The 27,963-nt window shown below is 51.5% G+C and overlaps 1 protein-coding gene across 5 annotated transcripts in view; it reads left to right on the top strand.

Annotated features, from left to right (window-relative positions):
- cgna (cingulin a) overlaps positions 1–27,963 on the top strand; it is a 75,574-nt gene that overhangs the window by 21,787 nt on the left and 25,824 nt on the right. For 3 of the 5 annotated variants that reach the window (XM_080184034.1, XM_080184031.1, XM_080184032.1), the window contains exons 2-9: positions 7,972–9,344; positions 15,924–16,021; positions 16,432–16,501; positions 17,890–17,991; positions 19,117–19,253; positions 21,676–21,814; positions 23,413–23,628; positions 27,098–27,246. In XM_080184034.1, the coding sequence (XP_080040160.1) occupies positions 7,986–9,344; positions 15,924–16,021; positions 16,432–16,501; positions 17,890–17,991; positions 19,117–19,253; positions 21,676–21,814; positions 23,413–23,628; positions 27,098–27,246 (2,270 nt within the window). In that variant the 5' untranslated portion in view covers positions 7,972–7,985. The remainder of the gene's footprint in view (positions 1–7,971; positions 9,345–15,923; positions 16,022–16,431; positions 16,502–17,889; positions 17,992–19,116; positions 19,254–21,675; positions 21,815–23,412; positions 23,629–27,097; positions 27,247–27,963) is intronic. The other 2 variants (XM_080184036.1, XM_080184035.1) reach the window with 2 other exon arrangements.

The following is a 27,963-nucleotide window of genomic DNA, read 5'->3' on the forward strand; positions in this document are numbered from 1 at the left end:
TGGGTTGTCTGGTCAGATGGAGAAGTACCCCAGGTATGAGTCAAATGGCCTGTGCTCACTGGAATTCAGAAGAACGAGAATTGATTGCAGTTGAAATGTGTTTTGCTAAAGGTGCAGGGTTAGGTAGATAGGGCAGAGAGGTGGGCTTGGGTGGGATGCTGTTTCTGACTCAGTGGGCCAAATGGCTTCCTTCTGCCCGTTCAGAGGTTCTATGGCCAGGGGCCACTATTAAATTTCACACCAAATGTGAACGTTGAAGAAGAACAAAGAACAGGAACAGGCCCTTGGGCCCTCCTGCGCCGATCATAATGCCTGCCCAAACTAAAACTGTGTAGACTTAGAGTCCGTATCCTTCCATCCCCATCTGATTCATCTAGTTGCCCCTTTAAATGCCTCTATCATACCTCCTCCCACCACCTTCCTTGGGCACCACGTTCCAGACATTCACCACCGTCCGCGTAAAAAAAAAAAACTTGCCTCGTACATCTCCTCTTAAACTTTTCCCCCACGCGCCTTAAACCTATGTCCTTCTCCCCGAGGAAGGAAGCATCTAACTATCCACTCTGTCCACACCACTTGTAATCTTGTAGACCTCTATCAGGTCAACCTCCATCATTCCGCATATCTCCTCTAAACATTTCCCCACGCATCTTAAGCCTACGTCCCCTAGTACTTGACTTTTCTACCCTAGGGAAGAGCATCTGACTAGCCACTCTGTCCATGCCACTCATAATCTTGTAAACCTCTATCAGGTCAACCTCCGTCGTTCCAGTGAGAACAAACCAAGTTTCCAGACTAGGCAACATCCTAGTAAACCCCTTCTGCACCCTCTTTAGTTGTACTGTGTGTGATTTGGAAGTTGGCATAGCAGGAGATTTGCATGAGATATTTATAATGATGTGACTTTTCCCCGCCACAGCCCGAGGGACTTGAGAGGATGCGGTGGGAGTTATAATAATTTGATTTACTGATTTTTCTTCTCAGAAATTGGAGAACCTTTTTTTATTTCTGACCGATTTGAGCACTGCACGCTAACTTATCTAAGCGTAATACTGTGAGGAACAAAGCCCTTTCTGCTATTATCTTTCCCTTGTGTTCAGGGTGTTCAAACCAATTCTCAGTTCTGCATTTGTCCGGCTAAATGAGAACCCCAGCGCATCTTTCTTTGTATTTTTGTAAAGGAACTGATGATGACCTTTTTCACTTTGTAATTCTTGGGATGTCTCTGAAGAGGAAATGTTAATTTTCTTTATTTGTTTCTGGGATGTGGGTGTCACTGGCCAGGCCTGCATTTATTACTCATCCCCAGATTGCCCCTCGAGAAGGTGGTGGTGCAGTCCTGCAAGTGGTAATAGGTACACCCCCCACAGTACTGTTAGGGAGGGATTTTGATCCCACCGATATATTTCCAAGTCAGGATGGTGAGTGGCTCGGAGGGGGAATTTGCAGGTGGTGGTGTTCCCCATGTGTCTGCTGTCCCCGAAGGTGCTGTGGGAGGAGCCTTAGTGAGTTGCTGTGGTGCATCTTGTAGATGGTACACACGGCTACCACTGTGTGGAGGAAGTGAGTGTTTGTGGTTAGCGTGTCGATCGAGCGGGGCTGCTTTGTCCTGGATGGCTTCGAGCTTCTCAAGTGTTGTTGGAAGCTGCGCTCACCCAGGCAAGTGGAGATTGTTGTTGGGAGCCGCGCTCACCCAGGCAAGTGGAGGTTGTTGTTGGGAGCCGCGCTCACCCAGGCAAGTGGAGGTTGTTGTTGGGAGCCGCGCTCACCCAGGCAAGTGGAGGTTGTTGTTGGGAGCCGCGCTCACCCAGGCAAGTGGAGGTTGTTGTTGGGAGCCGCGCTCACCCAGGCAAGTGGAGGTTGTTGTTGGGAGCCGCGCTCACCCAGGCAAGTGGAGGTTGTTGTTGGGAGCCGCGCTCACCCAGGCAAGTGGAGGTTGTTGTTGGGAGCCGCGCTCACCCAGGCAAGTGGAGGTTGTTGTTGGGAGCCGCGCTCACCCAGGCAAGTGGAGGTTGTTGTTGGGAGCCGCGCTCACCCAGGCAAGTGGAGGTTGTTGTTGGGAGCCGCGCTCACCCAGGCAAGTGGAGGTTGTTGTTGGGAGCTGCGCTCACCCAGGCAAGTGGAGATTGTTGTTGGGAGCTGCGCTCATCCAGGCAAGTGGAGGTTGTTGTTGGGAGCCGCGCTCATCCAGGCAAGTGAAGGTTGTTGTTGGGAGCTGCGCTCACCCAGGCAAGTGGAGATTGTTGTTGGGAGCCGCGCTCATCCAGGCAAGTGGAGATTGTTGTTGGGAGCCGCGCTCATCCAGGCAAGTGGAGATTGTTGTTGGGAGCTGCGCTCATCCAGGCAAGTGGAGGTTGTTGTTGGGAGCCGCGCTCATCCAGGCAAGTGAAGGTTGTTGTTGGGAGCTGCGCTCATCCAGGCAAGTGGAGGTTGTTGTTGGGAGTCGCGCTCACCCAGGCAAGTGGGAAGTGTTCCATCACACTCCTGACTTGTGTCTTGTCGTTAATTGCATGCAGTGGTTTTGAAGATGAATGCACAAAATATGTAAGTCGTGGGTATGAATCATCGGTGCATTTTTCTGAGGAAGCTGGACATGTAAAGATAACCAGCCTAACAAACCCACAGGGGCACTGTGACTACAATTTCAGTAAGTGTGAAGCTAGTCACCACAAATCTAGGGCCATTTGAACCCTAAATAACATTCAACAAGGCTTCTCCAGCCCACCTCGAGATCCAAAGCGAGCTTTATGATCTTGATCTACCTATAGCTGGTGAATAGCAAAAACGGGAAGGCAGATTATTGTCCGGCCATAAATTAGGAGAGGGGAATGTGTAACGAGACCTGATCGTCCCTGCACACCAGTCGGTTACAGCAGGCAGTAGAGAAGATAAATGGTATGTTGGCCTTGATAGTGAGAGGATTTGAGTACAGGAGCAGGGATGTCTTGATGCAATTGACGTGGGGGTGCCTGTTCCACTGTTGGACTGGGGTAAACACAGTTAGTCTCACAACACCAGGTTAAAGTCCAACAGGTTTATTTGGTAGCACAAGCCACTAGCTTTTGGAGTGCTGCCCCTTCTTCAGGCGAGTTGAAAGCTAGTAGCTTGTGCTACCAGATAAACCTGTTGGACTTTAACCTGGTGTGGTGAGACTTGATGCAATTGTGCAGGGCGTTGGTGAGGCCACACTTGGAGTATTGTGTGCAGTTTTGGTGTCCTTATCTCAGGAAGGATGTCCTCACTATAGAGGGAGTGCAGCAAAGGTTTACCAGGCTGATTTCTGGGACGGCAGGTCTGACGTATGAGGAGAGATACTGCCCCGAGGATTTTCTCCCTCAACCTTGATTCTTTTTCTGTCGTTTTTTACTTTGGCTGTTTTTTTGGGTCAGTTTTCCAAGTGTCGCTCAGGTTGATGAGGTCGTTTATAAATGTTTTATATTGATAAGGTGCCAGTACTGTTACTGGTGGTGTGGCACCAAAATAAGTGTTATATAAGCAAATCTTGCACCTCGTTGAAGGATACGTGATGACACAGTGGGTTAGCACTGCTGCCTCACAGTGCCAGGCACCCGGGTTCGATTCCCGGCTTGGGTCACTGTCTGTGTGGAGGTTGCACATTCTCCCTGTGTCTGCATGGGTTTCCTCTGGGTGCTCCGGTTTTCTCCCACAGTCTGAAAGATGTGCAGGTTAGGGTGCATTGGCTGTGCTAAATTCTCCCTCGGTGTACCCGAACAGGCGCCGGAGTGTGCAACTAGGGGAATTTTCACAATAACTTCATTGCGCTGTTAATACAAGCCGACTTGTGACACTAATAAATAAACTTTAAGGGCGTTTGCCCATATATTTCCTCCCTTTATTGATACTGACCTACTTTTCTTTATGCCACAGAAACCTGGGTGATAGGACCTGTGGAAGACAATAAGGGACTTTTTAAAAAGTGGGTTTTTGGATTAGATTTGATTTATTGTCACGTGTATTGGGATACAGTGAAAAGTATTGTTCCTTGCACACTATACAGACAAAGCATACCATTCATAGAGTACATAGATTTGATTTATTATTGTCACATGTATTGGGAAAAGATATTGACTATCCACCTTGTCTGTGCCCCTCATTACTTTATAGACCTCTATAAGGTAACCCCTCAGTCTCCTTTGCTTCAGAGGAAAAAGTTCCAGTCTATCCAGCTTCTCTTTATAACTCAATCCATCAAGTCCCAGTAGCATCTTAATAAATCTTTTCTGCACTATTTCTAGTTTAATAATATTCTTTCTATAATAGGGTGATCAGAATTGCACACAGTATTCCAAGTGTGGCCTTACCAATGTCTTGTACAACTTTAACAAGACATCCCAACTCCTGTATTCAATGTTCTGACCGATGAAACCAAGCATGCCGAATGCCTTCTTCACCACTCTGTCCACCTGTGACTCCACTTTCAAGGGGCTGTGAACCTGTACCCCTAGATCTCTTTGTTCTGTAACTCTCCCCAACACCCTACCATTAACCGAGTAACTCCTGCCCTGGTTCAATCTACCAAAATGCATCAGCTCGCATTTGCCTAAATTAAACTCCATCTGCCATTAGTCAGCTCAGTGGCCCAGTTGATCAAAATCGCGTTGCAATTGGAGATAACCTTCTTCACTGCCCACTATGCCACCAATCTTGGTGTCATTTGCAAACTTACTAACTATGCCTCCTATATTCTCATCCAAGTCATTAATATAAATGTCAAATAACATTGAGTTACCCGTTGGTCGTGGATTAGCCATTATCTGTAAGAGAAGATACGATTCTTTCTCCTCCGTATGTGACCTTTGATCATGATTTCCCTGAGTTAATGACTTGCCTTCAGTTCCATTCTCGTGTAATGTGGGTTCCACAGGGTTTCTCCCTTGTGTCGAAGACTACATCCTTTACCATTCAGTCCGACCTCAATTCATCAACATCCTTTGCACCTTCTCCCCGTGTCTGCGTGGGTTTCCTCTCACGTTCCCAAGATGTCTAGGTAGATGGATTGACCATGCTAAATTGAGCCTTAGTGTCCAAATATGTCTAGGTAGGTGGATTGACCATGCTAAATTGCCCTTCAGTGTCCAAAAATATGTAGATTAGGTGGATCAGCCATGCTAAATTGCCTCTCAGTATCCAAAGATGTGCAGGTTAGGTGGATTGGCCATGCTAAATTGCCCCTTAGTGTCCAAAGAGGTGTAGGTTTAGGGGGATTGGTGGGGTAAATATGTGGGGTTACGTGGATAGGGCCGAGGGAAGGTGCTCTTTCAGAGACTCAATGCAAACTCAATGGGCTGAATGGGCTCCTTCTGCACTGCAGGAATTCTATGCTTAGTAAATCAGATTTTTTTTTTAATGTGTAACCACCATCCCACCGCCTCCCTTTTACTTGTTTGGCTAGACTTTCTTTGCTGCTGGTTGTGGATGTAAATTCCTTTACTGAAAGTGTGACTAACGGAAGTGGACGGAATTGGTTCTAAGTGCAATGTTAGCCCCACACACGTAGCCCATTCTTCGAATGTACACAAGCAGTCATTATTTGCGCCTAAATAACTACTTGGCAGCAGAATCGAAGAGTGACTGACTGCACATCGAATCCCACTATTCACTGTGGTGAATGCTCTGACTTGGGCTTTTGTTTTCCATCGTGCAGGCAGGGAGCTTAAAAGCACAACAGTCAAGATGTTGAATCGGATGTGTCACGGGTGGTGTTGCCTTTCTCGAATTCCAAAAAAAGGACCATCTCGCCCTTACCCAGATTGGTTTCCTGCTGTGGTTTTGTCCACTTAGAGTCATAGAGGTTTACAGCATGGAAACAGGCCCTTCGGCCCAACTTGTCCATGCCACCCCTTTTTTTTAAACCACTAAGCTAGTTCCAGTTGCCCGCATTTGGCCCATATCCCTCTATACCCATCTTACCCATGTAACTGTCTAAATGCTTCTTTTAAAAAGATAAAGTTGTACCCGCCTCTCCTACTGCCTGTGACAGCCCATTCCAGACACTCACCACCGTCTGTGTGAAAAAATTGCCCCTCTGGGCCCTTTTGTATCTCTCCCCTCTCACCTTAAACCTGTGCCCTCTAGTTTTAGGCTCTCCTACCTTTGGGGAAAAGATATTGACTGTAGCTGATCTGTGCCCCTTGTTATTTTATAGACCTCTATAAGATTACCCCTCAGCCTCCTACACTCCAGAGAAAAAAGCCCCAGTCTATCCAGCCTCTCCTTATAACTCAAACCATCAAATCCCGGTAACATCCGAGTAATTTTGTAATTTGTTTTCTGGTAACTTCATTGAAGAACATGTATCTGGGCACTCGCTTTGGCTGTCTGAGCAGACCGTATTTATTCAGGCATTCTCAATGGCTGATTGACTCAAGTTGCCCCGCGGCAAGGCGCCACCATGGGATCTTAGAAATTCTGTGCCCAAGCAACCCTGATGCAAAGGTTCCTAATTAAGTGACTCTCTGCCCGTGTAGATCAAGGAGAGTTAATGATTAATTGGCGGGGCACTCTGCAGAGTTTAACTTGCTGTTTGCTCCTGGCCACCTAAGCTGCGTCGTTATGGAGCCCGCCCATTTCTGCCTCTCTCTAACTTGATCCTACTTGTGACTGGTAAATATTCTTTCAACTTTTTCTCCTTATCTGCCCCGAATCCAACCCCAGTCCGTGCTTTTATTATCTTCCTTGTTTGAAGATTCCAACACACACCCCTGTCTGGCCTCCCATATTGTACCCTCCGTGAAACGCACCATTAGACCATAGGTTATAGGACCAGAATCAAGCCCATTGAGTCTGATCTGCCATGGCTGATACGTTTCTCAACCCCATTCTCCTGCCTTTTCGCCATAATTTTTGATCCCCTTACCAATCAAGAACCTATCTCTCTCTGTCTTAAAGACACTGAATGACCGGCCTCCTCTGTGGCAAAGATTTCCACAGATTCACCACTCTCTGGCTGAAGAAATTCCTCCTCATCTCAGTTCCAAGGGTTGTCCCTTCACTCTGAGGCTGCATCGTTGGATCCTAGTCTTTCGTACTAGTGGAAACATCTTCCCCACGTCCACTCTATCCAAGCCTTACACTCAGTCTACGCTTCCATCTGCCTCGGGAAAAGCAGCCAGCCTAATTAAGGACGCCACGCACCCTGGACATTCTCTCTCCCACCTTCTCCATGTACCTGCCCAAGTTTTTCTTAAATGTTAAAAGTGAGCCCGCATTCACCACTTCATCCAGCAGCTCATTCCACACTCCCACCACCACCCCCTTCCCTTTAAACTTTTCCCCTTTCACCCTTAACCCGTGTCCTCTAGTTTTTTTTCTCCCCTAGCCTCAGTGGAAAAAGCCTGCTTGCATTCACTCTATCTATACCAGTCACAATCTTACACACCTCTATCAAATCTCCCCTCATTCTTTTACGCTCCAGGGAATAAAGTCCTAACCTATTCAACCTTTCTCTGTAAATCAGTTTCTCAAGTCCCGGCAACAGCCTTGTAAACTTTCTGTGTACTCTTTCAACTTTATTAATACCCTTCCTGTAATTAGGTGACCAAAACTGCACACAATACTCTAAATTCAGCCTCACCAATGTCTTATACAACCTCACCATAACATTCCAACTCTTATTCTCAATACTTTGATTTATAAAGGCCAATGTACCAAAAGCACTCTTTACGACCCTATCTACCTGTGACGCCACTTTTAGGGAATTATGTATCTGTAATCCCAGATCCCTCTGTTCTACTCCACTCATCGGTGTCCTACCATTTACCCTGTATGTTCTACCTTGGTTTGTCCTTCCAAAGTGCAATGCCTCACGCTTGTCTGCATTAAACTTGGTTGACGTTGAATTGTTCTGTAATTGTAGGTGACGGATTGGGATTCTGCGCTGTGTCCGGATGTGTTTGCCAGAGTGTTGATTGCTCTCTTTTTCTTTCTTTCTTTCTTTCTTTGTTGCTTCAGAAGCCTGAGTCTCAATGGAGGAGCAGCATGGTGAGCAAAGCACCACGGGCAAGCAGCCCCCGTTGGACTACGGGGTCCAGATACGCTTTATCAATGACCTGCAGAACACGCAGAAGCCCAAGAAAGCCAGGAAGAACACGGCTAACCCCAATTCCTACGGTGTTATGGTCAGAGTCCAGGGGATTTCGGGACAACCCTTTGTGGTGTTGAATAACAGCGATGGGGTGTCTCCAGCTCCCAGGGCACAGAGTCGGCCCGATGACGCCAAAGGTGGCATCCCGGAAGAGAACGGCACTGTGACCCCTGGAGCCTGGCCGCAGAGCAGGATGGACACGGACGCGGCAGATTTTGACATTCCAGAGAACCCCTACGGGGTCCCCGCCACCTCAGCCTGGCATCCCCCCCGCAGAGATTCCCAGGGCAGCAGCTCCGACGAGGAGGTGGGCTCCAAGCACTATGTGCGGATTTACGACCAGGGCGCCCGCCTGCAGAGCAGCAGGGAGGTCAGCAGCTGGCGGGAGGAGAACGAGGGCCACGGCTCCCTGCCGCGCAGGAGGCCCACCCCGCCCGACGAGCAGCTCAGGAAGTGCCACTCTCAGAGCTCGCTGCTCAGCCCGGACGAGGGTCCCGACCCGCTGGCCCCCGGCAAGAGGGCGGACCACTGGGCCCGGAGCTCGGCCACGTCAACCAGCAGCGAGCGATCGGTCAGCAGTGCCCGGGGGGGCCGTCAGGGCTACTTGGACAAACCCCGCGGCAGCACAGCCAATTCCACCGGCAGGTCCAAACCGGTCAGCAAGGCTTCCTCTGCCACTGACGTTTCGGTGAAGCCTGATGAGCTGGGCGCCATCGACACTAAGCCCCTCTCCTCCGTAGACAGCCTCATCAGCAAATTTGATGCGAGCGGCGGGCAGCAGCGGGGAAGATCAGTGAGGCATGGCCGCCTCTCCTCTGACGACCGCAAGCGGTCGCGGAGCCTGGACAGCAGGGCGCCGGCCCGGCACCCCGACGGCGGGCCCGCATCGAAGGGGAGAGTCCTGGAGCCGGACGAGAGCTACGAGATGCCCGGCGGCTCCAAGCCTTTCCGCTCGGCCGACGTGATGGACGTCTGCAAGGACGTCAGCTACGGGGCCGTCCAGCAAGCCAAGCCCCCCGCTGCGGCGAGGGAATCCCCCCCTCGGGGCCACTTGCCGCCTCAGCCCTTAAGAGACAACTACACCCCAGGGCCTCAGAGCAAAGCCGCCAAGGAACCTGGGCCCTTTCCGACCTTCAACGCCTCCAGCCTCCCCAGGAAATGGAGCCAGAACCAAGCTGAGATGGAGCCCATTGTGGAGAGGAGTCAGAACACTGCAGTCTTCACAGAACGAGCCATACAGGTAATATACGCAATGTCCTGTTGATTCGTTCTCTGCTCGTCCAATCGTGGTCATCGACTCAGTAGCATTTACAGCCATTTGGCCCATCTACACCAGGCAACAAAGCTCTGACTGCACTAATCCTGTTTTCCAGTGCTTGTCCCAGCAGCGCAAGCTAATATCTGAATACTTCTTCAACATGATGAAGGTTCACATCTCCACCATCCTTCCAGGCAGTGAGGTCCAGATCCCCGTCACCCACCGTGTGAACAGGATTCTCCTCAACTCCCCTCTTCTAACCTCCACCACCCTTCCAGGCAGCGAGTTCCAGATCCCCGTCACCCACCGTGTGAACAAGATTCTCCTCAACTCCCCTCTTCCCATCTCCCCCACCCTTCCAGGCAGCGAGTTCCAGATCCCCACCTCCCACCGTGTGAACAGGATTCTCCTCAACTCCCCTCTTCCAACCTCCACCATCCTTCCAGGCAGCGAGTTCCAGGCATCCACCACCCACTGTGTGAACAAGCTTCTCCTCAACTCCCCTCTTCCCATCTCCGCCACCCTTCCAGGCAGCGAGTTCCAGATCCCCACCTCCCACCGTGTGAACAAGATTCTCCTCAACTCCCCTCTTAGTCTTTCACCCCCTAACATAGAAACTATCAGCAAAAGTAGGCTATTCGGCCCTTTAAGCCTGCTACGCCATTCATTTTGACCATGGCTGATCATCAAATTCAATAACTGATTCCCCCCACTCCGTTGAAGTTTTTAAGGCAAGGATAGATAGATTTTGGAACAGTAAAGGAATTAAGGAGAGTGAGCGGGTAAGTGGAGCTGAGTCCACGAAAAGATCAGCCATGATCTTATTGAATGGCAGAGCAGGCTCGAGGGGCCGAATGGCCTACTCCTGCTCCTAGCTCTTCCCCTCCATATCCCTCGAGCCCTTTAGCCCCAAGAGATATACCTAATTTCTTGTTGAAATCACACAACGTTTTGGCCTCAACTACTTCCTGTAGGAGTGAATTCCACCACTCCCTGGGTGAAGAAATTTCTCCTCACCTCAGTCCTAAAAGGTTTACCCCTTATCCTCAAACTATGACCCTTAGTTTTGTTAAATCTCTGCCTCCTAGTTGTTGACCTCTCTGCTAATGTAAAAGTTCCTTCCTGTCTGCCCTATCTACGCCCTCACAATCTGATACACCTCAGCCAGGTCCCCTCTCAACCTTCCCTGCTCCAAGGAAACCGCCCCCCCCGCCCCATCCAATCTCTCCTGATAGTATAGACCATCCAGCCCAGGCAGCATCCTGGTGAATCTCCTCCACGTCCCCCCTCCAGGGCAATCGCATCCTTCCTATCACGTGAGCAGAACTGCGCCGCAGTTCATGGGATCGTCCTGTGAGGACAAACCTGGTCCTCGGTTCAATGTCGCATCTGAAAGGCTGCACCTCTCACAGTGTGGCACTCCCTCGGCGCAGTACTGGAGTCAGCCCAGATTGCGGACAGCATCTGTGGAGAGAAAGAAACCATTAGCGTTTCCAGTCCTTCTAAAACTGGCCTCCTTGGCCAAACCTTCTGTCATAAGAACTAGGAGCAGGAGTGGGCCATCTGGCCTCTCGAGCCTGCTCCGCCATTCAATAAGATCATGGCTGATCTTTTCGTGGACTCGGCTCCACTTACCCGCCCGCTCCCCTTAATTCCTTTACTGTTCCAAAATCTATCTATCCTTAGCTTAAAAACATTCAATGGGGTAGCCTCAACTGGGCAGGGAGTTCCACAGATTCACAACCCTTTGTGTGAAGAAGTTCCCCCTCAACTCAGTCCTAAATCTGCTCCCCCTTATTTTGAGGCCATGCCCCCTAGTTCTGGCTTCACCCGCCAGTGGAAACAACCTCCCTGCTTCTATCTTATCTATTCCCTTCATAATCTTATATGTTTCAATAAGATCTCTCCTCATTCTTCTGAATTCCAATGAGTATAGCCTCAGTCTACTCAGTCTCTCCTCATAAGCCTCTCAACTCCAGAATCAACCTAGTGAATCTCCTGTGCAACCCCTCCAGTGTCACTATAGTCTCTCTCAAGTAAGTAGACCAAAACTGTACACAGTGTTCCAGGTGTGGCCTCTCCAGTCCTAATATCTGTCTCTTCGAGTGACTGAGTACCATGCTCCTGTGAAGCACTTTACCGCGCTCCTTCACATGGAATGCACTATGAAAATATGAGTCATTAACGTGACCTCTCTGCTCAACCTCCTGATTATTTATTTAATCACCCTCGGATAATGTTTAACTTTCCGCCTCAGACTCTCGGTTTCGGGTGTCTCCAGATCAGGAACAACATCAGTCAGGGATGGTAAAACCTTTGACAGCACCTTCCAAACCCGCCACCTCTACCATCTAGAAGGGCGGGGGGGGGCAGCAGACACATGGGGAACACCACCACCTGCAAGACCCCCCTCCAAGCCACTCACCATCCCGACTGTAAAGTTTCGTTTTGTTTTAAAGTTTATTTATTAGGATCACAAGTCAGCTTACGTTAACTCCGCAATGAAGTTACTGTGAAAATTCCCTCGTCACCACACTGAGGGGGAATTTAGCACCTAATCAGCACGTCTTTCAAGTGTGGGAGGAAACCGGAGCACCCAGAGGAAACCCACACAGACACAGGGAGAACGTGCAGACTCCACACAGACAGTGACCCGAGCCAGGAATCGAACCTGGGTCCCTGGCGCTGTGAGGCAGCAGTGCTAACCCACTGTGCCACCATGCTGTTCGTTCACTGTTGCTGAGGTCAAAATCCTGGAATTCTCTTCCTAACAGTGCACAGGAACTGACTGATGTCCAATAACAATCCCGGAACTCCCTCCCTAACAGCACTGTGGGTGTACCTACCCCACACATGGGGACTGACTGATGTCCAGTAACAATCCTGGATCTACCTTCCTAACAGCACTGTGGGTGTACCTATCCTACACACGGGGACTGACTGATGTCCAATAACAATCCTGGAACTCCCTCCCTAACAGCACCTAGGGTGTACCTACCCCACACACAGGGACTGTGGTGGGTTCAAGATGGTGGCTCACCCACCACCTTCTCAAGGGGCAATTAGGGATGGCCCAGCCTATGCAGAGAGAGAATGAAAAGAAAATACTTTTGTTTTGGTGGGAGGTGGGTGGCGAGACAGCTGGCCACTTTTTTTACTTTGAACTGAATTATTCAATGTTTTTTAATAGGGTCAGTTGCAAGGGTGGTCATAGCATCATAGAGTGCAGAAGTGGCCCTTTGGCCTGTCAAATCTGTGGACAGCACGGTGGCACAGTGGGTTAGCACTGAGTTAGCCAGGGACCCGGGTTTGATTCCTGGCTCGGGTTACTGTCTGTGTGGAATAAGAACATAAGGAATCTGCACATTCTCCCCGTGTCTGCGTGGTTTTCTTTGGGTGCTCCGGTTTCATCCTACAGCCTGAAAGATGTGCAGGTTAGGGTGGATTGCCCGTACTAAATTGTCCCTTAGTGTCCAAAGATGTGCTGGTTAGGTGGATTGGCCATGCTAAATTGTCCCTTAGTGTCCAAAGATGTGCAGGTTAGGTGGATTGGCCATGCTAAATTGTCCCTTAGTGTCCAAAGACGTGCAGGTTAGGGTGGATTGATCTGACTCTGTCTGGAATGTGGCGACAATTGGACTTTCAAAGTAACCTCATTGCAGTGTTAAGCCTTACCTGTGACACTAATAAATAAACTTTAACGTTACTTTGAATTTCCATCGAGAACTGATCCGTGAGCTTTTCTGAAGTGGACGTTGGATGTTCCCAGAAATATCCGTTTACATGTTGGCCAAGCCATTCGGGGCTTTGGCCATGTTTGCCATCTCGTGGGGATTGCTGTTCAGTATCTTGTTCCCTGCCATTTAAGTTCAAGAGCAGTTTTCAAGCTTGCTGCCCTGTTTGGCACGTAGAATCTTCATCTATTCGCGCGCCCCCCCCCCCCCCCCCCCCCCCCCCACCCCAGCCTCCACTTCCCAGAGCTTATCCGTGCAATCAGCCTGAGCTGTGATTTTCCCACAGTATTCCCCTTGTCAAACCCTCCGAGAATTTTAACAGTATTCATAGAATCATAGAAACCCTACAGTACAGAAAGAGGCCATTCGGCCCATTGAGTCTGCACTGACCACAATCCCACCCAGGCTCTACTCCCAAATCCCTACATATTTTACCCACTATTCCTTCTAACCTATGCATGTCAGGGCACTAAGGGGCAGTTTTAGCATGGCCAGTCAACCTAACCTGCACATCTTTGGACTGTGGGAGGAAACCCACGCAGACATGAGGAGAATGTGCAAACTCCACACAGACAGTGACCCGAGCCGGGATTCGAACCCAGGTCCCCAGCGCCGTGAAGCAGCAGTGCCAACCACTGTGTTACAGATTTGCCGTTCCTTTCATCTAAACTGTACAGGGGCCTAAGCTTCCTCACAGGACAATCCCTCATCCTCTTCTTGCACTGCCTCCGAGTCTCTTACGCACACACGAGCGCGCACACAAACACACAATCCCCCTTCCCTAACATGGTCGCCTGCTCACCACCCTGTCTGAAATGGCCCAAGTGCCTGGCCCAGCAATGCCCCCACATCCCATGATAGGACGAAGAAATGCATTTCCTTCTTTAGGTAGGGAGACCAAACTGGACTCAGTACGCCCACAGTATAATTGGCTTTACTATAGCTGTGACCCATACACCTGTCTATCCACCCAAGGTCTGTAGCTCACCACAGCTAAAACTGCCTTGAGCATACCAGTCAGATAATGGGTGCGATTCTCTGGCCTCCCCTTGGAGACTGGTGGTGCCATGCCGTTCGCTGGCAGCGGGGTTTTCTGATCCCGTCGCTTTCAATGGGAATGGGTGACTGTGTGGAGTTTGCATATTCTCCCCGTGTCTGCGTGGGTTTCCTCCGGGTGCTCCAGTTTTCCTCCCACAGTCCGAAAGACGTGCTGGTTAGGGTGCATTGACCCAAACTGGTGCTGGAGTGTAGTTGAGGACTCTGGGTCTGTACTCTGAAGTTTAGAAGGATGAAGGGGGGGATCTTATTGAAACTTACAGGATGCTGCGAGGCCCTGGATAGAATGGATGTGGAGAGGATGTTTCCACTCGTGGGAGAGACTAGATTTGGAGGGCACAACCCCAGGCTAAAGGGACGATCCTTTAAAACAGAGATGAGGAGGAATTTCTTCAGCCAGAGAGTGGGGAATCTGTGGAACTCTTTGCCGCAGAGGAGGCCGGGTCACTGAGTGTCTTTAAGACGGAGATAGATAGTTGTTGATTAATAAGGGGATCAGGGGTTATGGGGAAAAGGCCGAAGAACGGGGGGATGAGAAAAATATCAGCCATGATTGAATGGGGGAGCAGGCTCGATGGGCCGAGTGGCCTAATTCTGCTCCTGTGTCTTATGGACTGGGGGTTTTTCACAGTAACTTCATTGTAGTGTTAATGTAAGCCTTACTTGTGGCTAATAAATAAACTTTACTTTCCCAATGTAGCCACCCCTCCACCACCAGGAAACCCACAGCAGGGGCTGTGTCTCTGGTGGGACAAGAGAATCCCGCCGGCATGAATGGCCAGAATTCTCCAGCCAATGTCTATAAATGCTGGCATGGATTTGATCATTTGAGGTAACCTGTGTTAAATGGGAAAAACTTCTACAGTGTTATTACTTTGCTGTGGTTTATTCACTGCTTTCAGAGTCTGTAGTTCACCTTCACAGAGATATGGGCATCGCTGGCCAGACCCAGCATTTATCACCCATCACCAATCGCACCTTGAGAAGGTGGTGGGTGAGCTGCCATCTTGAACCCGCTGCAGTCTCCGTGTGGTGTAGGTACACCCACAGTGCTGTTAGGGAGGGAGTTCCAGGATTGTTATTGGACATCAGTCAGTCCCCGTGTGTGGGGTAGGTACACCCACAGTGCTGTTGGGGAGGGAGTTCCAGGATTGTTATTGGACATCAGTTAGTCCCCGTGTGTGGGGTGGGTACACCCACAGTGCTGTTAGGGAGGGAGTTCCGGGATTTTGACCCCAGCCACAGTGAAGGAACGGCTGATATATTTCCAAGTTGGGGTGGTGGGTGGCTCGGAGGGGGGGAACTTGCAAGCAGGGGTGCTCCCCATGTGTCTGCTGCCCCCTCCTTTTCCTTCTAGATGGTAGAGGTGGTGGGTTTGGAAGGTGCTGTTGAAGGAGCCTTGGTGAGTCGCTGTGGGGCATCTTGTAGATGGTACACACGGCTGTGTCGGTGGTGGAGGGAGTGAGTGTTTGTGGTTAGCGTGTCGATCGAGCGGGGCTGCTTTGTCCTGGATGGTGTCGAGCTTCTTGAGTGTTGTTGGGAGCTGCACTCATCCAGGCAAGTGGGGAGTATTCCATCACTCTCCTGACTTGTGTCCTTGTAGATGGTGGACAGGCTTTGGGGAGTCAGAAGGTGAGTTCCTCTCCACAGGATTCCCAGCCAGCTCTGATAGGAGATTGTTGTGGGGAGCCTCCCTCATCCAGGCTCCAAGTGAGGTTGTTGCAGGCTTGTATTGCCTGATATGCCTATTCATGTTGCGTTGTGTTGACAGCTAAAATCTACTCCTGACCTTTTGAAGGATCAGCAAGAAGTCTCAGCTGCCAGCGAAGAGCTTACAAAACAGCTAATCTTCAAGATACTGAAGGAAGGGTGAGTGTGCAACATCAGAACTGTGATCTTGTGTTTATTGGCGGACGTGCTGGGTCTTCTATATCCCCCTTGGAAAGAGGAGGCAGGGGCGCTCTTTATTAATACAAAAGGTATTCAGAGAGTAGACCTGGGGAAATGTTCCCACTTGTATGAGGGAGAGACCAGAACAGGACGCTGCTACATAAGATAGTTACTAATAAATTCAACTCGGGAGAAATGTGTACCTGGAGACTGGGGAGAATGTGGGACTTGCTCCCACGGGGGGAGTGGGGGGAGAACGTGGGACTCACTCCCACGCGGGGGAGAGGGAGAGAATGTGGGACTTACTCCCACAGGGAGTGAGTGTAGTGAGGTTTGTTGTTGGGTTATCAGTTAAACATAACCTCAGTAACGCTGATGTTCACCAACAGGAGTATAGAAACCGACAGTTTCTTGAGGAAGAAAGCGAACCTAGTGTTTGACAAATTCCAAGACACCAAGGTAAGGAGCAACGTTATCTACTTATCCTGAACAGTAGTTAATGTCTGATCATTCAACCTCTGTGTGGCCGCATAGAACAAGTTTACGTCACTGTTCTCAATAGTAATCATCTAATGTAAATACGAAACACTACAGATGCTGGAATCGGAAAGAAAAGCAGAACAATGCTGGGAAATCTCATTGAATCATCTCATGTCCTATCTGAGCCAGTCTCCACCACACTTGCAGATAGTGCCTTCCAGACCCCAACCACTCGTACTTCCACACGTCGCATTTGCTCCCAGATAGACGGGCCTGTCTGATATTGCCGTATTGGTCCCTGTTCTCTACGTTTCTCAGTTGTAAAACTTCGCTTTGTTTCTCCCAGCTAATCACAGTTTTGCAGTGGCGCAGTGGGGTTAGCGCTGCTGCCTCACAGCGCCGGGGACCCGGGTTTGATTCCTGGCTTGGGTCACTGTCTGTGCAGAGTCTGCACATTCTCTCCGTGTCCGCGTGGGTTTCCTCCCACAGTCCGAAAGATGTGCAGGTTAGGGTGGATTGACCATGCTAAATTGTCCCTTAGTATCCAAGGATGTGCAGGTTAGGGTGGATTGGCCATGCTAAATTGTCCCTTAGTATCCAAGGATGTGCAGGTTAGGTGGATTGGCCATGCTAAATTGTCCCTTAGTATCCAAGGATGTGCAGGTTAGGTGGATTGGCCATGCTAAATTGTCCCTTAGTATCCAAGGATGTGCAGGTTAGGTGGATTGGCCATGCTAAATTCTACCTCAGTGTACCCAAACAGGAGTGTGGCAACTGGAGGATTTTCTCAGTAACTTCATTGCGGTGTTAATGTAAGTCTACATGTGACACTAATAAATAAACTTTACTTTTTAACTCGAATTTCTACACTAATAAATAAACTTTTCATATTTAATCTTGATCTCCAATTAAATTCCCCTGTGGGACAGACAGGCTGGACCGTGAGGTGGGGGGCACCATTCAGTGTCAGAGCGCCCCGCCAGTATCCCAGCTCTCCTCTGTTTCTGTGCCTTCCAAGAAGTTAATTAAGCAAGATATCCTAACGATAACTATGGCGTCACAGTAGCGCAGTGGTTAGCTCTGCTGCCTCACAGCACCAGGATTCGATTCCCGGCTCGGGTCACTGTCTGTGCGGAGTCTGCACATTCTCCCCGTGTCTGCGTGGGTTTCCTCCGGGTGCTCCGGTTTCCTCCCACAGTCTGAAAGACGTGCTGGTTAGGATAGATTGGCCATGTTAAATTCTCCCTCAGTGTAACCCGAACAGGAGTGTGGCAATGGGAGGATTTTCACAATAATTCCATTGCGGTGTTAATGTAAGCCAACTTGTGACACTAGTAAATAAACTTTAATGCTCTCAATTTGTTTAGTACGCTGAGTTATCACCTGACCTCAGGACTCTGTCGAAGCAGAAGAATGAATTTGAGAAAAAGATAGCAGAACTCCAGCAAAAACTGGACGAAGAATTCATTGTAAGTTACTCTACACCTTTAAAAAACTTCTTCACTGGTTGTGGGGCGTCGCTGGCTGGGCCCCACTGTTTATCACCTGTCCCTAATCGCCCTTGAGAAGGGGGTGAGTGAGCCGTTATTGTGAACCCACTGCAGTCCCCGTGTGTGGGGTAGGTACACCCACAGTGCTGTTAGGGAGGGAGTTCCGGGATTGTTATTGGACATCAGTCAGTCCCTGTGTGTGGGGTAGGTACATCCACAGTGCTGATAGGGAGTTCCGGGATTGTTATTGGACATCAGTCAGTCCCCGTGTGTGGGGTAGGTACACCCACAGTGCTGTTAGGGAGGGAGTTCCGGGATTGTTATTGGACATCAGTCAGTCCCTGTGTGTGGGGTAGGTACACCCACAGCGCTGTTAGGGAGGGAGTTCTGGGATTTTGACCCCAGCCACAGTGAAGGAACAGCCGATATATTTCCAAGTCGGGATGGTGAGTGGCTCGGAGGGGGGAGCTTGCAGGTGGGGGTGTTCCCCATGTGCCTGCTGCCTCCCACCTTGTCCTTCTAGATGGTAGAGGTGGTGGGTTCGGAAGGTGCTGTTGAAGGAGCCTTGGTGAGTCGCTGTGGGGCACCTTGTAGATGGTACACACGGCTGTGTCAGTGGTGGAGGGATTAAATGCTGGAGGTGGTGGTTCCCAGGCCTGCAACTCGGCACCACTCCAAGTGGCACAGTGGGTTAGCGCTGCTGCCTCACAGCGCCAGCGACCCGGGTTCGATTCCCAGCCTTGGGCCACTGTCTTTGCGGAGTTTGCACTTTCTCCCTGTGTCTGCGTGGGTTTCCTCCGGGTGCTCCGGTTTCCTCCCACAGTCCAAAAGACGTGGTGGTTAGGGTGGATTGGCCATGCTAAATTCTCCCTCAGTGTGACCCGGACAGGCGCCAGAGTGTGGCGACTGGGGGATTTTCACAGTAACTTCATTGCAGTGTTAATGTAAGCCAACTTGTAACACTAACAAATAAACTTAAATAAAGAATTTTGCTGGAATGCAGCCGCCATATAAAATGGGCTGATAAATACAGCATGGGTTATAAATAATTAGCTCTGAAGTTTTGTCTTTTGCTATCCCACTCATCTCCCGCTCCTGCTGCAGAAGCGTCAGAAGAATGATGGAAGCAGGTTTGAACTGCAGGATCTGCAGCTACAGCTGGAGGAGGCGCAGGAGGAACGCACCCAGCTGCACAATCTCTTTCAGAAGAACAGGAAGGAACTCCAGACTAACACACAAGAGTAAGTTTGCCTTGCTTAAATCAAGCTCAGGTGTGTGTGTGTTGTGTGCGTGCATGTGTGTGTTGTGTGCGTGCGTGTGTGTGTGTTGGCATGCATGTGTGTGAGTGTTGCGTGCGTGCTGCATGTGCGCGTGTATTGTTGTGCATATATAAGTATATGCACGTGTGTGTCTATTGTGAACGGTTTTGGGCTCCATACCTAAGGACGGATGTACTGGCTTTGGAAAGGCTCCAGAGGAGGTTCACAAGAATGATCCCTGGAATGAAGAGCTTGTCGTATGAGGAACAGGTTGAGGACTCTGGGCCTGTACTCGTTGGAGTTTAGGAGGATGAGGAGCGGGGATCTTATTGAAACTTACAGGATACTGCGAGGCCCTGGATAGAGTGGACGTGGAGAGGATGTTTCCACTAGTAGGAAAAACTAGAACCAGAGAGGGCACAACCTCAGGCTAAAGGGACGATCCTTTAAAACAGAGATGAGGAGGAATTTCTTCAGCCAGAGAGTGGGGAATCTGTGGAACTCTTTGCCGCAGAGGAGGCCGGGTCACTGGGTGTCTTTAAGACAGAGATAGATAGGTTCCTGATTAATAAGGGGATCAGGGGTTATGGGGGAAAGACAGGAGAATGGGGGGATGAGAAAAATATCAACCACAGTGGAGCAGACTTGAATGGCTTAATTCTGCTGCTTTTTCCTATGGTCTGTGTGGGTGAGTGTGCGTCTGAACCCCACTTCTCATTCTCTTCCATGAGCAGAAGTAGGCCATTCGGCCCATCGATTACGGGATCCTGACCGTAGGGGCTGGGATGAGAGGGCCTTTGTACTCCAGATGTCTTGTACTAGAGTATTAACTCCACAGGGAGTCTGTGTTAGATCAGCAGGTTGACCTTTCCCCCGCGTGCAAGTATGGACAGCCCCCCACCACCGTCAGCCAGTTAAACCCTGGAGGGTGTTTTAGTCACATCCAGTCCCATTGGCGCGCACTCATTTTCGCAAGACACAGACAGGCCTGGCTAATTTGCTGTCTCCTCGTCTGAGGCTCTGTGTTTAATTCCTGCACCCAGTGCCCTCTGTCCTGTCTGAAAACTGGCAGCCCTGGTAGGCATAGGAATCACAACTGGGAGCCTGCAGTGTATAAAGCTCGATCGTCACGCCAGATGTTACTGGGTGACCTCTGTGTCACATGGTGAAGCTGGGATAAGATTAACAGCATTAAACTATATCCCCGAATTTGCCTCCTGTGTGTCTGAATCCCATTCTGTACATCCGGAAACGATTGGCTGGACCGGCGAATAAAATCCTCTTTGTACCATTTTTAAAAAATTAATAATTTGTCTTCAAAGATTTCCCATCCGCTTGGTTGCACGCAACTGTTTAATAATTTTTTTTTTTACTCAGTGCAGTTGTACCCCCAGCCCAGCCTCGCCTTCCAATCCAAAACCATGTCTTATTCACCACTGTCCCATCGGGCAGTGCGTTCCAAATCATGGAGGACGTTTTTTTTTGCAAGAAAGAATTTCGTGACTTTGTCCGAATCTTCGACACAGGCTCCTAATCCATGACCTCCAGTGGGCAGTGGCACAGTGATTAGCACTGCTGCCTCACAGTGCCAGGGACCTGGATTCGATTCCTGGCCTTGGGTCACTGTCTGAGCGGAGTCTGCATGTTCTCCCTGTGTCTGCATGGGTTTCCTCTGGGTGCTCTGTTTTCCTCCCACAGTCCAAAGATATGCAGGTTAGGGTGGATTGGCCATGCTAAATTGCCCCTTAATGCCCAAAGATGTGTAGGTTAGGGTGGATTGGCCATGCTAAATTGCCCCTTAATGCCCAAAGATGTGTAGGTTAGGGTGGATTGGCCATGCTAAATTGCCCCTTAATGCCCAAAGATGTGCAGGTTAAGTGGATTGGCCGTGCTAAATTGCTCTTTAGTGTTGGGGGATGAGCAGGGTAAATATGTGGGGTTGCGGGGATAGGGCCTAGGTGGGATTGTGGTCAGTGCAGCCTTGAATGGCCTCCTTCTGCAGTGTAGGGATTCTGTTTGCAGGTTAGGTGGATTGGCCATGCTAAATGTGTGAGATTATGAGGATAGGTCAGGGAGTGTAAGATGCACTTCTGGAGAGTTAATGCAGACTCGATGGACTGAATGGCCACCTTCTGCGCTATCAGGATTCTATGGGCAGCAGAGACACGGAAACACCACCAGCCCCGAGTTAGGTTACTCCCTTTTATCTAATGGGATCTCTCAGACACCTCCTTTTAGAGGTCCTTCAGTAAAAGCTTCTCTAGTTCTGACAACCACCACATCGGACTGGGGACATGGTGTAAACGTATTTATCCCATTCTATCTCTCCCTCTCTCTGTCCCTCTGTTTCTTCCTCCCCTCTCTCTCCCTCCACCCCCTCTCTCTCTTCCCCCTCCTTCCCCAGGCTGATGGAAGTGAAGATGGAGAAGGAGACAGTGGAGGCAGAGATGCGAGATCTGCAGGAGGAAATGACGGCCATGCAGAAAGAGCTGAGGAGCATCAGGAAGTCCGCAGGGGGCAGTGCGGACAAAGAGGTTATAGCGGTACGTGGTGGCTGTTCTGTGGGCAGGAGGACATTCAGCCCCTCGATCTGCCCTCCCGCCATTCCCCACAGCCCTCCTTAAACAAAGGCACAACATTGGCTATCCTCCAATCTTCACCTGTGACTATCGATGATTCAGATATCTCAGCTAGGGGATCCACAATTTCCCCCCTAACCTCCCACAAAGTCCTGGGATACACTTCATCAGGTCCTAGGGGTTTATCCAACACCACCTTCTCTGCAATATGTACTCTCCTCAAGACATCACTAGTTATTTCCCCAAGTTCCCTAACGTCCATGCCTTTCTCAACAGTAAACACCGATGAGAAATGTTCATTTAGGACCTCGCCCATCTCTTGTGGATCCACATATAGAGAACTTGTTGATCCTTAAGAGACTCTACTCTCTCCCTAGTTACTCTTTTGCTCTTTATGTATTTGTAGAAGCTCTTTGGATCCTCCTTTTGCCTTATCCGCCAAAGCAATCTCATGTCCCCCTTTTGTCCTCTTGATTTCTCTCCTAACTGTACTCCAACAACCTCTATACTCTTCAAGGGATCCACTTGATCCCAGCTGCCTATGCACGATCAGCGCAACTTGTGGACCGAAGGGCCTGTTTGTGCTGTAGTTTTCTACGTTCTATTTTATGTGCCCCTTCCTTCTTTTTGACCAGGACCTCAATACCCTGAGTCATTCAGGGTTTCCTACTTATATAACCTTGCCCTTGACTCTAAAATGAATGTGCTTACCCTTGAACCCTGGTTAACACACTTTTGAAAGCCCCCCACTTCGAGTCATAGAGGTTTACAGCATGGAAACAGGCCCTTCTGCCCAACTCGTCCATGCTGCCCATTCATTTTAACCCCTAAGCTAGTGCCAGTTGCCCAGATGAACCTTTGCCTGCCAGTCAGCTTTGAAAGTTCCTGCCTAATACCATCAAAATTGGCCTTGCCCCAATTTAGAATTTTTAACCTTTGGGCCAGACCTATCATTTTTCATAGCTATCTTAAAACCAATAGAATTATGGTCACTGGTCCCAACGTGATCCCTCACCAACACTTCTGTCACCTGTGCTTTCCCAAGAGCAGGTCAAATTTTTTTCTGTCTGTAGATGGATTGGCCATGCTAAATTGCCCCTTAGTGTCCAAAGATGTGCAGGTTAGGTGGATTGGCCTTGCTAAATTGACCCTTAGCATCCAAAGATGTAGCCAATCCACCCAACCCACACATCTTTGGACACTGAGGGACAATTTAGCATGGCCAGTCTCCCTAACCAGCACATCTTTGGACACTAAGGGGCAATTTAGCATGGCCAATTCATCTAACCCTCACATCTTTGGTCAGTTTAGTATTAATTTGCCTCAGAGGATATGGCAGGGGCAGATTTGATTGTGGATAATGTATTAACTCTCAGAGCTGTGGGGAAGTGAGACTCACTGTTGCCGAGAGCACAACAAGCTTAATGTCTCTCCCCTCTGCTATCGCCGTCCCACACTTGGGGCTAACCAGTGAGCTCCTTCAAAGGGCTGGCAGGGCCGTATGGTGCCGAATGGGTGCCTTCTCTGCCACAAGATCCTATGTTGGTGGTTTCTTCTTGAAGCAGGAGCTGGCCAGGACGAAGGAAGAGCTGGACATGGTGGCCACCGCAAAGCAGACAGTGGAGGACACCCTGAGGCAGAGAGAGCGGGAGCTGACCGCCCTGAAGGGGGTGCTGAAGGAGGAGGTGTCCAGCCATGACAAGGCCATGGAAGACCTGACAGCCCAGTACCAGAAGGACATGGAGCAGCTGAGGAAGAACTTCGATGAGGTGTCTCAGGTTAGTGCTCAAAACTGTCCTTCAGTGTCTCACTCCTACTATTTTATAGGTGCGAGACAGTGGCCCCACAGAGAGACTCTGAGAGTGGGGAAACGGGGGAGAGGGGGCAGGGGAGGTGATAGTTTTTACAAGGACAGATTGAGCAGGGTGCAGAAAGAGGCCCTCTTACTGTAGATTGCCCTGTTTATGGGGAACCTGGAACAAGAGGTCACAGGCCAGGGCACAGTGGGTTAGCATTGCTGCCTCTCAGCGCCAGGAACCCAGGTTGGATTCCTGGCTCGGGTCGCTGTCTGTGCGGAGGCTGCACATTGTCCCCGTGTCTGTGTCGGTTTCCTCCGAGTGCTCCAGTTTCATCCCTGTAGTAGGGAAAATGCTTGAATCTATCATCAGTGAAGAAATAGCGATATATCTGGATATAAATTGCCCCACTGGTAAGGTGCAGCATGGGTTCATGAAGGGCAAGTCATGTTTGACTGATTTGGTGGAGTTCTTTGAGAACACTACATGTGCAGTGGACAGTGGGGAACTTGTGGATGTGGTGTATCTGGATTTCCAGAGGCATTTGACAAGGTGCCGCACCAAAGACTGTTACATAAGTTAAAGGTGCACGGTGTTACGGGTAATGTATTAGCAAGGATAGAGGATTGGTTAACTAACAGAAAGCAAAGAGTAGGGGTAAATGGGTGTTTTTCCTGTTGGCGAACCGTGACTAGTGGTGTGCCTCAGGGATCGGTGTTGGGACCACAATTTTTTACCATTTACAAAGATGATTTGGAGTTGGGGACCAAATGTAGTGTGTCAAAATTCGCAGTTGACACTAAGATGAGTGGCTGATTTGCAAACCGCTTCCAGACGGCGAGAGCGGGGCTGGAGTCGCGGGGGTGGCGGAGCAGCGGTCGACCGCAACTCCCGACCACCGTGTTACAAACTCCTTCCGACAAGCCGGTCACCCGTGAGCTGGACTGTGATCGGCCCTGAGAACGCGACTGCCCCTCCCTCCGCCAGACTGCGGTAAGGGACGCTCTGCGCATCCAGAAACAAAGGCTGTGACAGACGACAGCTTTGTTCGTCTCTCGTCCTTAACAAAAGATAGTTTGGACAGTCAGACGGGCGAAGAGAGAGGGCGGTAAACCAAATGGTTCCTTTTCTTTTCCTTCAACGAACAAACGAGTCCATTGAGGGACTCTCTTCTGCTCCAGTGAATACAGCAGTCAGTGCAGTTCAAACTCAAACACAGCGTTGGCTGGGCACTCAAACAGAAGCTGCCCTGGAGTCCTAACACATTACAGAGCGGCCTACACCACTCTACAACATGGCAGCAACTGGGGTAATGGCTCCTGTGCCAAGATTAACGGATGTCCCCGTTAGTCAGAGCCGCTACGTGGCAGCTCCCGACTTACACCAGCTGTATTCCAGGCCTGTGATTGCCCGCTCTAAGTGCCTCTGATTGAGAGAAACGCACCTCCTACTATGCCTCACAGCCAGCCGGAGTGGGGGCTGAATGGGTGGTGGAGGGTGTGGTCATTCTCTCCACTCTCCCCATGGGAGCGAGTCCCACATTCTCCCTCACTCCCCCCCATGGGAGCGAGTCCCACATTCTCCCCCACTCCCCCCGAGGGAGTGACTCCTACATTCTCTCCCCACTCCCCCCATGGGAGCAAGTCCCACAGTCTCCCCGCTCCCTGTGGGGGCGAGTCCCACATTCTCCCCCCACTCCCCCTGTGGGAGCGAGTCCCACAGTCTCCCCGCTCCCTGTGGGGGCGAGTCCCACATTCTCCCCGCTCCCTGTGGGGGCGAGTCCCACATTCTCCCCGCTCCCTGTGGGGGCGAGTCCCACATTCTCCCCGCTCCCTGTGGGGGCGAGTCCCACATTCTCCCCGCTCCCTGTGGGGGCGAGTCCCACAGTCTCCCCGCTCCCTGTGGGAGCGAGTCCCACATTCTCCCCGCTCCCTGTGGGGGCGAGTCCCACATTCTCCCCGCTCCCTGTGGGGGCGAGTCCCACATTCTCCCCGCTCCCTGTGGGGGCGAGTCCCACGTTCTCCCCGCTCCCTGTGGGAGCGAGTCCCACGTTCTCCCCGCTCCCTGTGGGAGCGAGTCCCACGTTCTCCCCGCTCCCTGTGGGGGCGAGTCCCACATTCTCCCCGCTCCCTGTGGGGGCGAGTCCCACATTCTCCCCGCTCCCTGTGGGGGCGAGTCCCACGTTCTCCCCGCTCCCTGTGGGGGCGAGTCCCACATTCTCCCCGCTCCCTGTGGGGGCGAGTCCCACGTTCTCCCCGCTCCCTGTGGGGGCGAGTCCCACATTCTCCCCACTCCCTGTGGGGGCGAGTCCCACATTCTCCCCGCTCCCTGTGGGGGCGAGTCCACGTTCTCCCCGCTCCCTGTGGGGGCGAGTCCCACGTTCTCCCCGCTCCCTGTGGGGGCGAGTCCCACGTTCTCCCCGCTCCCTGTGGGAGCGAGTCCCACGTTCTCCCCGCTCCCTGTGGGAGCGAGTCCCACGTTCTCCCCGCTCCCTGTGGGAGCGAGTCCCACATTCTCCCCGGCTCCCTGTGGGGGCGAGTCCCACGTTCTCCCCGCTCCCTGTGGGAGCGAGTCCCACAGTCTCCCCGCTCCCTGTGGGGGCGAGTCCCACGTTCTCCCCGCTCCCTGTGGGAGCGAGTCCCACAGTCTCCCCGCTCCCTGTGGGGGCGAGTCCCACGTTCTCCCCGCTCCCTGTGGGAGCGAGTCCCACAGTCTCCCCGCTCCCTGTGGGGGCGAGTCCCACAGTCTCCCCGCTCCCTGTGGGGGCGAGTCCCACGTTCTCCCCGCTCCCTGTGGGGGCGAGTCCCACGTTCTCCCCGCTCCCTGTGGGAGCGAGTCCCACAGTCTCCCCGGCTCCCTGTGGGGGCGAGTCCCACGTTCTCCCCGCTCCCTGTGGGAGCGAGTCCCACAGTCTCCCCGCTCCCTGTGGGGGCGAGTCCCACGTTCTCCCCGCTCCCTGTGGGGGCGAGTCCCACATTCTCCCCGCTCCCTGTGGGAGCGAGTCCCACAGTCTCCCCGCTCCCTGTGGGAGCGAGTCCCACGTTCTCCCCGCTCCCTGTGGGGGCGAGTCCCACGTTCTCCCCGCTCCCTGTGGGGGCGAGTCCCACATTCTCCCCGGCTCCCTGTGGGGGCGAGTCCCACGTTCTCCCCGCTCCCTGTGGGGGCGAGTCCCACGTTCTCCCCGCTCCCTGTGGGGGCGAGTCCCACGTTCTCCCCGCTCCCTGTGGGGGCGAGTCCAGCCCAACAGCCCTCTGAGATCTCTGCGCTCCTTCAATTCCGGCCTCTCAAGCTTCCTAAGAATTGGAATTCCCTCTCTCAACCTCCGACCCTCGCTCGCAAGCCCATTGGTACGTTTTGATAAAGCCAAACGGTAGGGGACTGAAGTAAGTTCATGCTGAGATTTTACGGGGAGAGGTTAATCATTTTCTCTGGCTTTTCTTGGTAAACCCAGACGCAGCAGAACGTGGAGTCCGAGAGACAGAAGATCAACTCGACTGTGCGGAGCCTGCAGAGACAGCTGGAGGAGAGCACGGAGGAGAGCGTCCACTGGAAAGAGCTGTTTCAGAAGAACCGCGAGGAGCTCCGCAACACCAAGCGGGAGTCAGTGCACTTTCCCCTTACCGGCTCGGGGCAGGGGGTTACAAATCTGATTTGGTTCCTGTTCATCTTTAAACCATGCTGTTTAGCCAGCTGGGAACAGCAGGAGGCCACTCGACCCATTGACCCTGCCTGGCTCTTCAAACAGATCATGGCTGATCATCCACCTCCAGGCCATTGGCCCCCACCGTGGGAGGGACAGACACCGGAGTGGAGAGCATAACTGATCAGTCCTGATCTTGTTGGATGGTTTGAAAGGCTGAATGGCCTACTGCTGTTTCTGTCTTCCGGGCATCTGGTTTATTTTTATTTTATTAATGATTTTTGAGGAATAAATATTGGATGCCAGGGAGAACTGCACCCCCCACACACTCCTCCCTCGGCCCCGACCCTCCCACAGTGCGTCGCTCCCTCGGCCCCGACCCTCCCACAGTGCGTCGCTCCCTCGGCCCCGACCCTCCCACAGTGCGGCGCTCCCTCGGCGCCGACCCTCCCACAGTGCGTCGCTCCCTCGGCGCCGACCCTCCCACAGTGCGTCGCTCCCTCGGCCCCGACCCTCCCACAGTGCGGCGCTCCCTCGGCACCGACCCTCCCACAGTGCGGCGCTCCCTCGGCACCGACCCTCCCACAGTGCGGGCACTCCCTCGGCACCGACCCTCCCACAGTGCGTCGCTCCCTCGGCACCGACCCTCCCACAGTGCGGCGCTCCCTCGGCACCGA

The sequence above is a fragment of the Carcharhinus amblyrhynchos genome, unplaced genomic scaffold, assembly GCF_965287045.1.
Source record: "Carcharhinus amblyrhynchos unplaced genomic scaffold, sCarAmb.v2.hapA scaffold_534, whole genome shotgun sequence".
Lineage (NCBI taxonomy): Eukaryota > Metazoa > Chordata > Chondrichthyes > Carcharhiniformes > Carcharhinidae > Carcharhinus > Carcharhinus amblyrhynchos.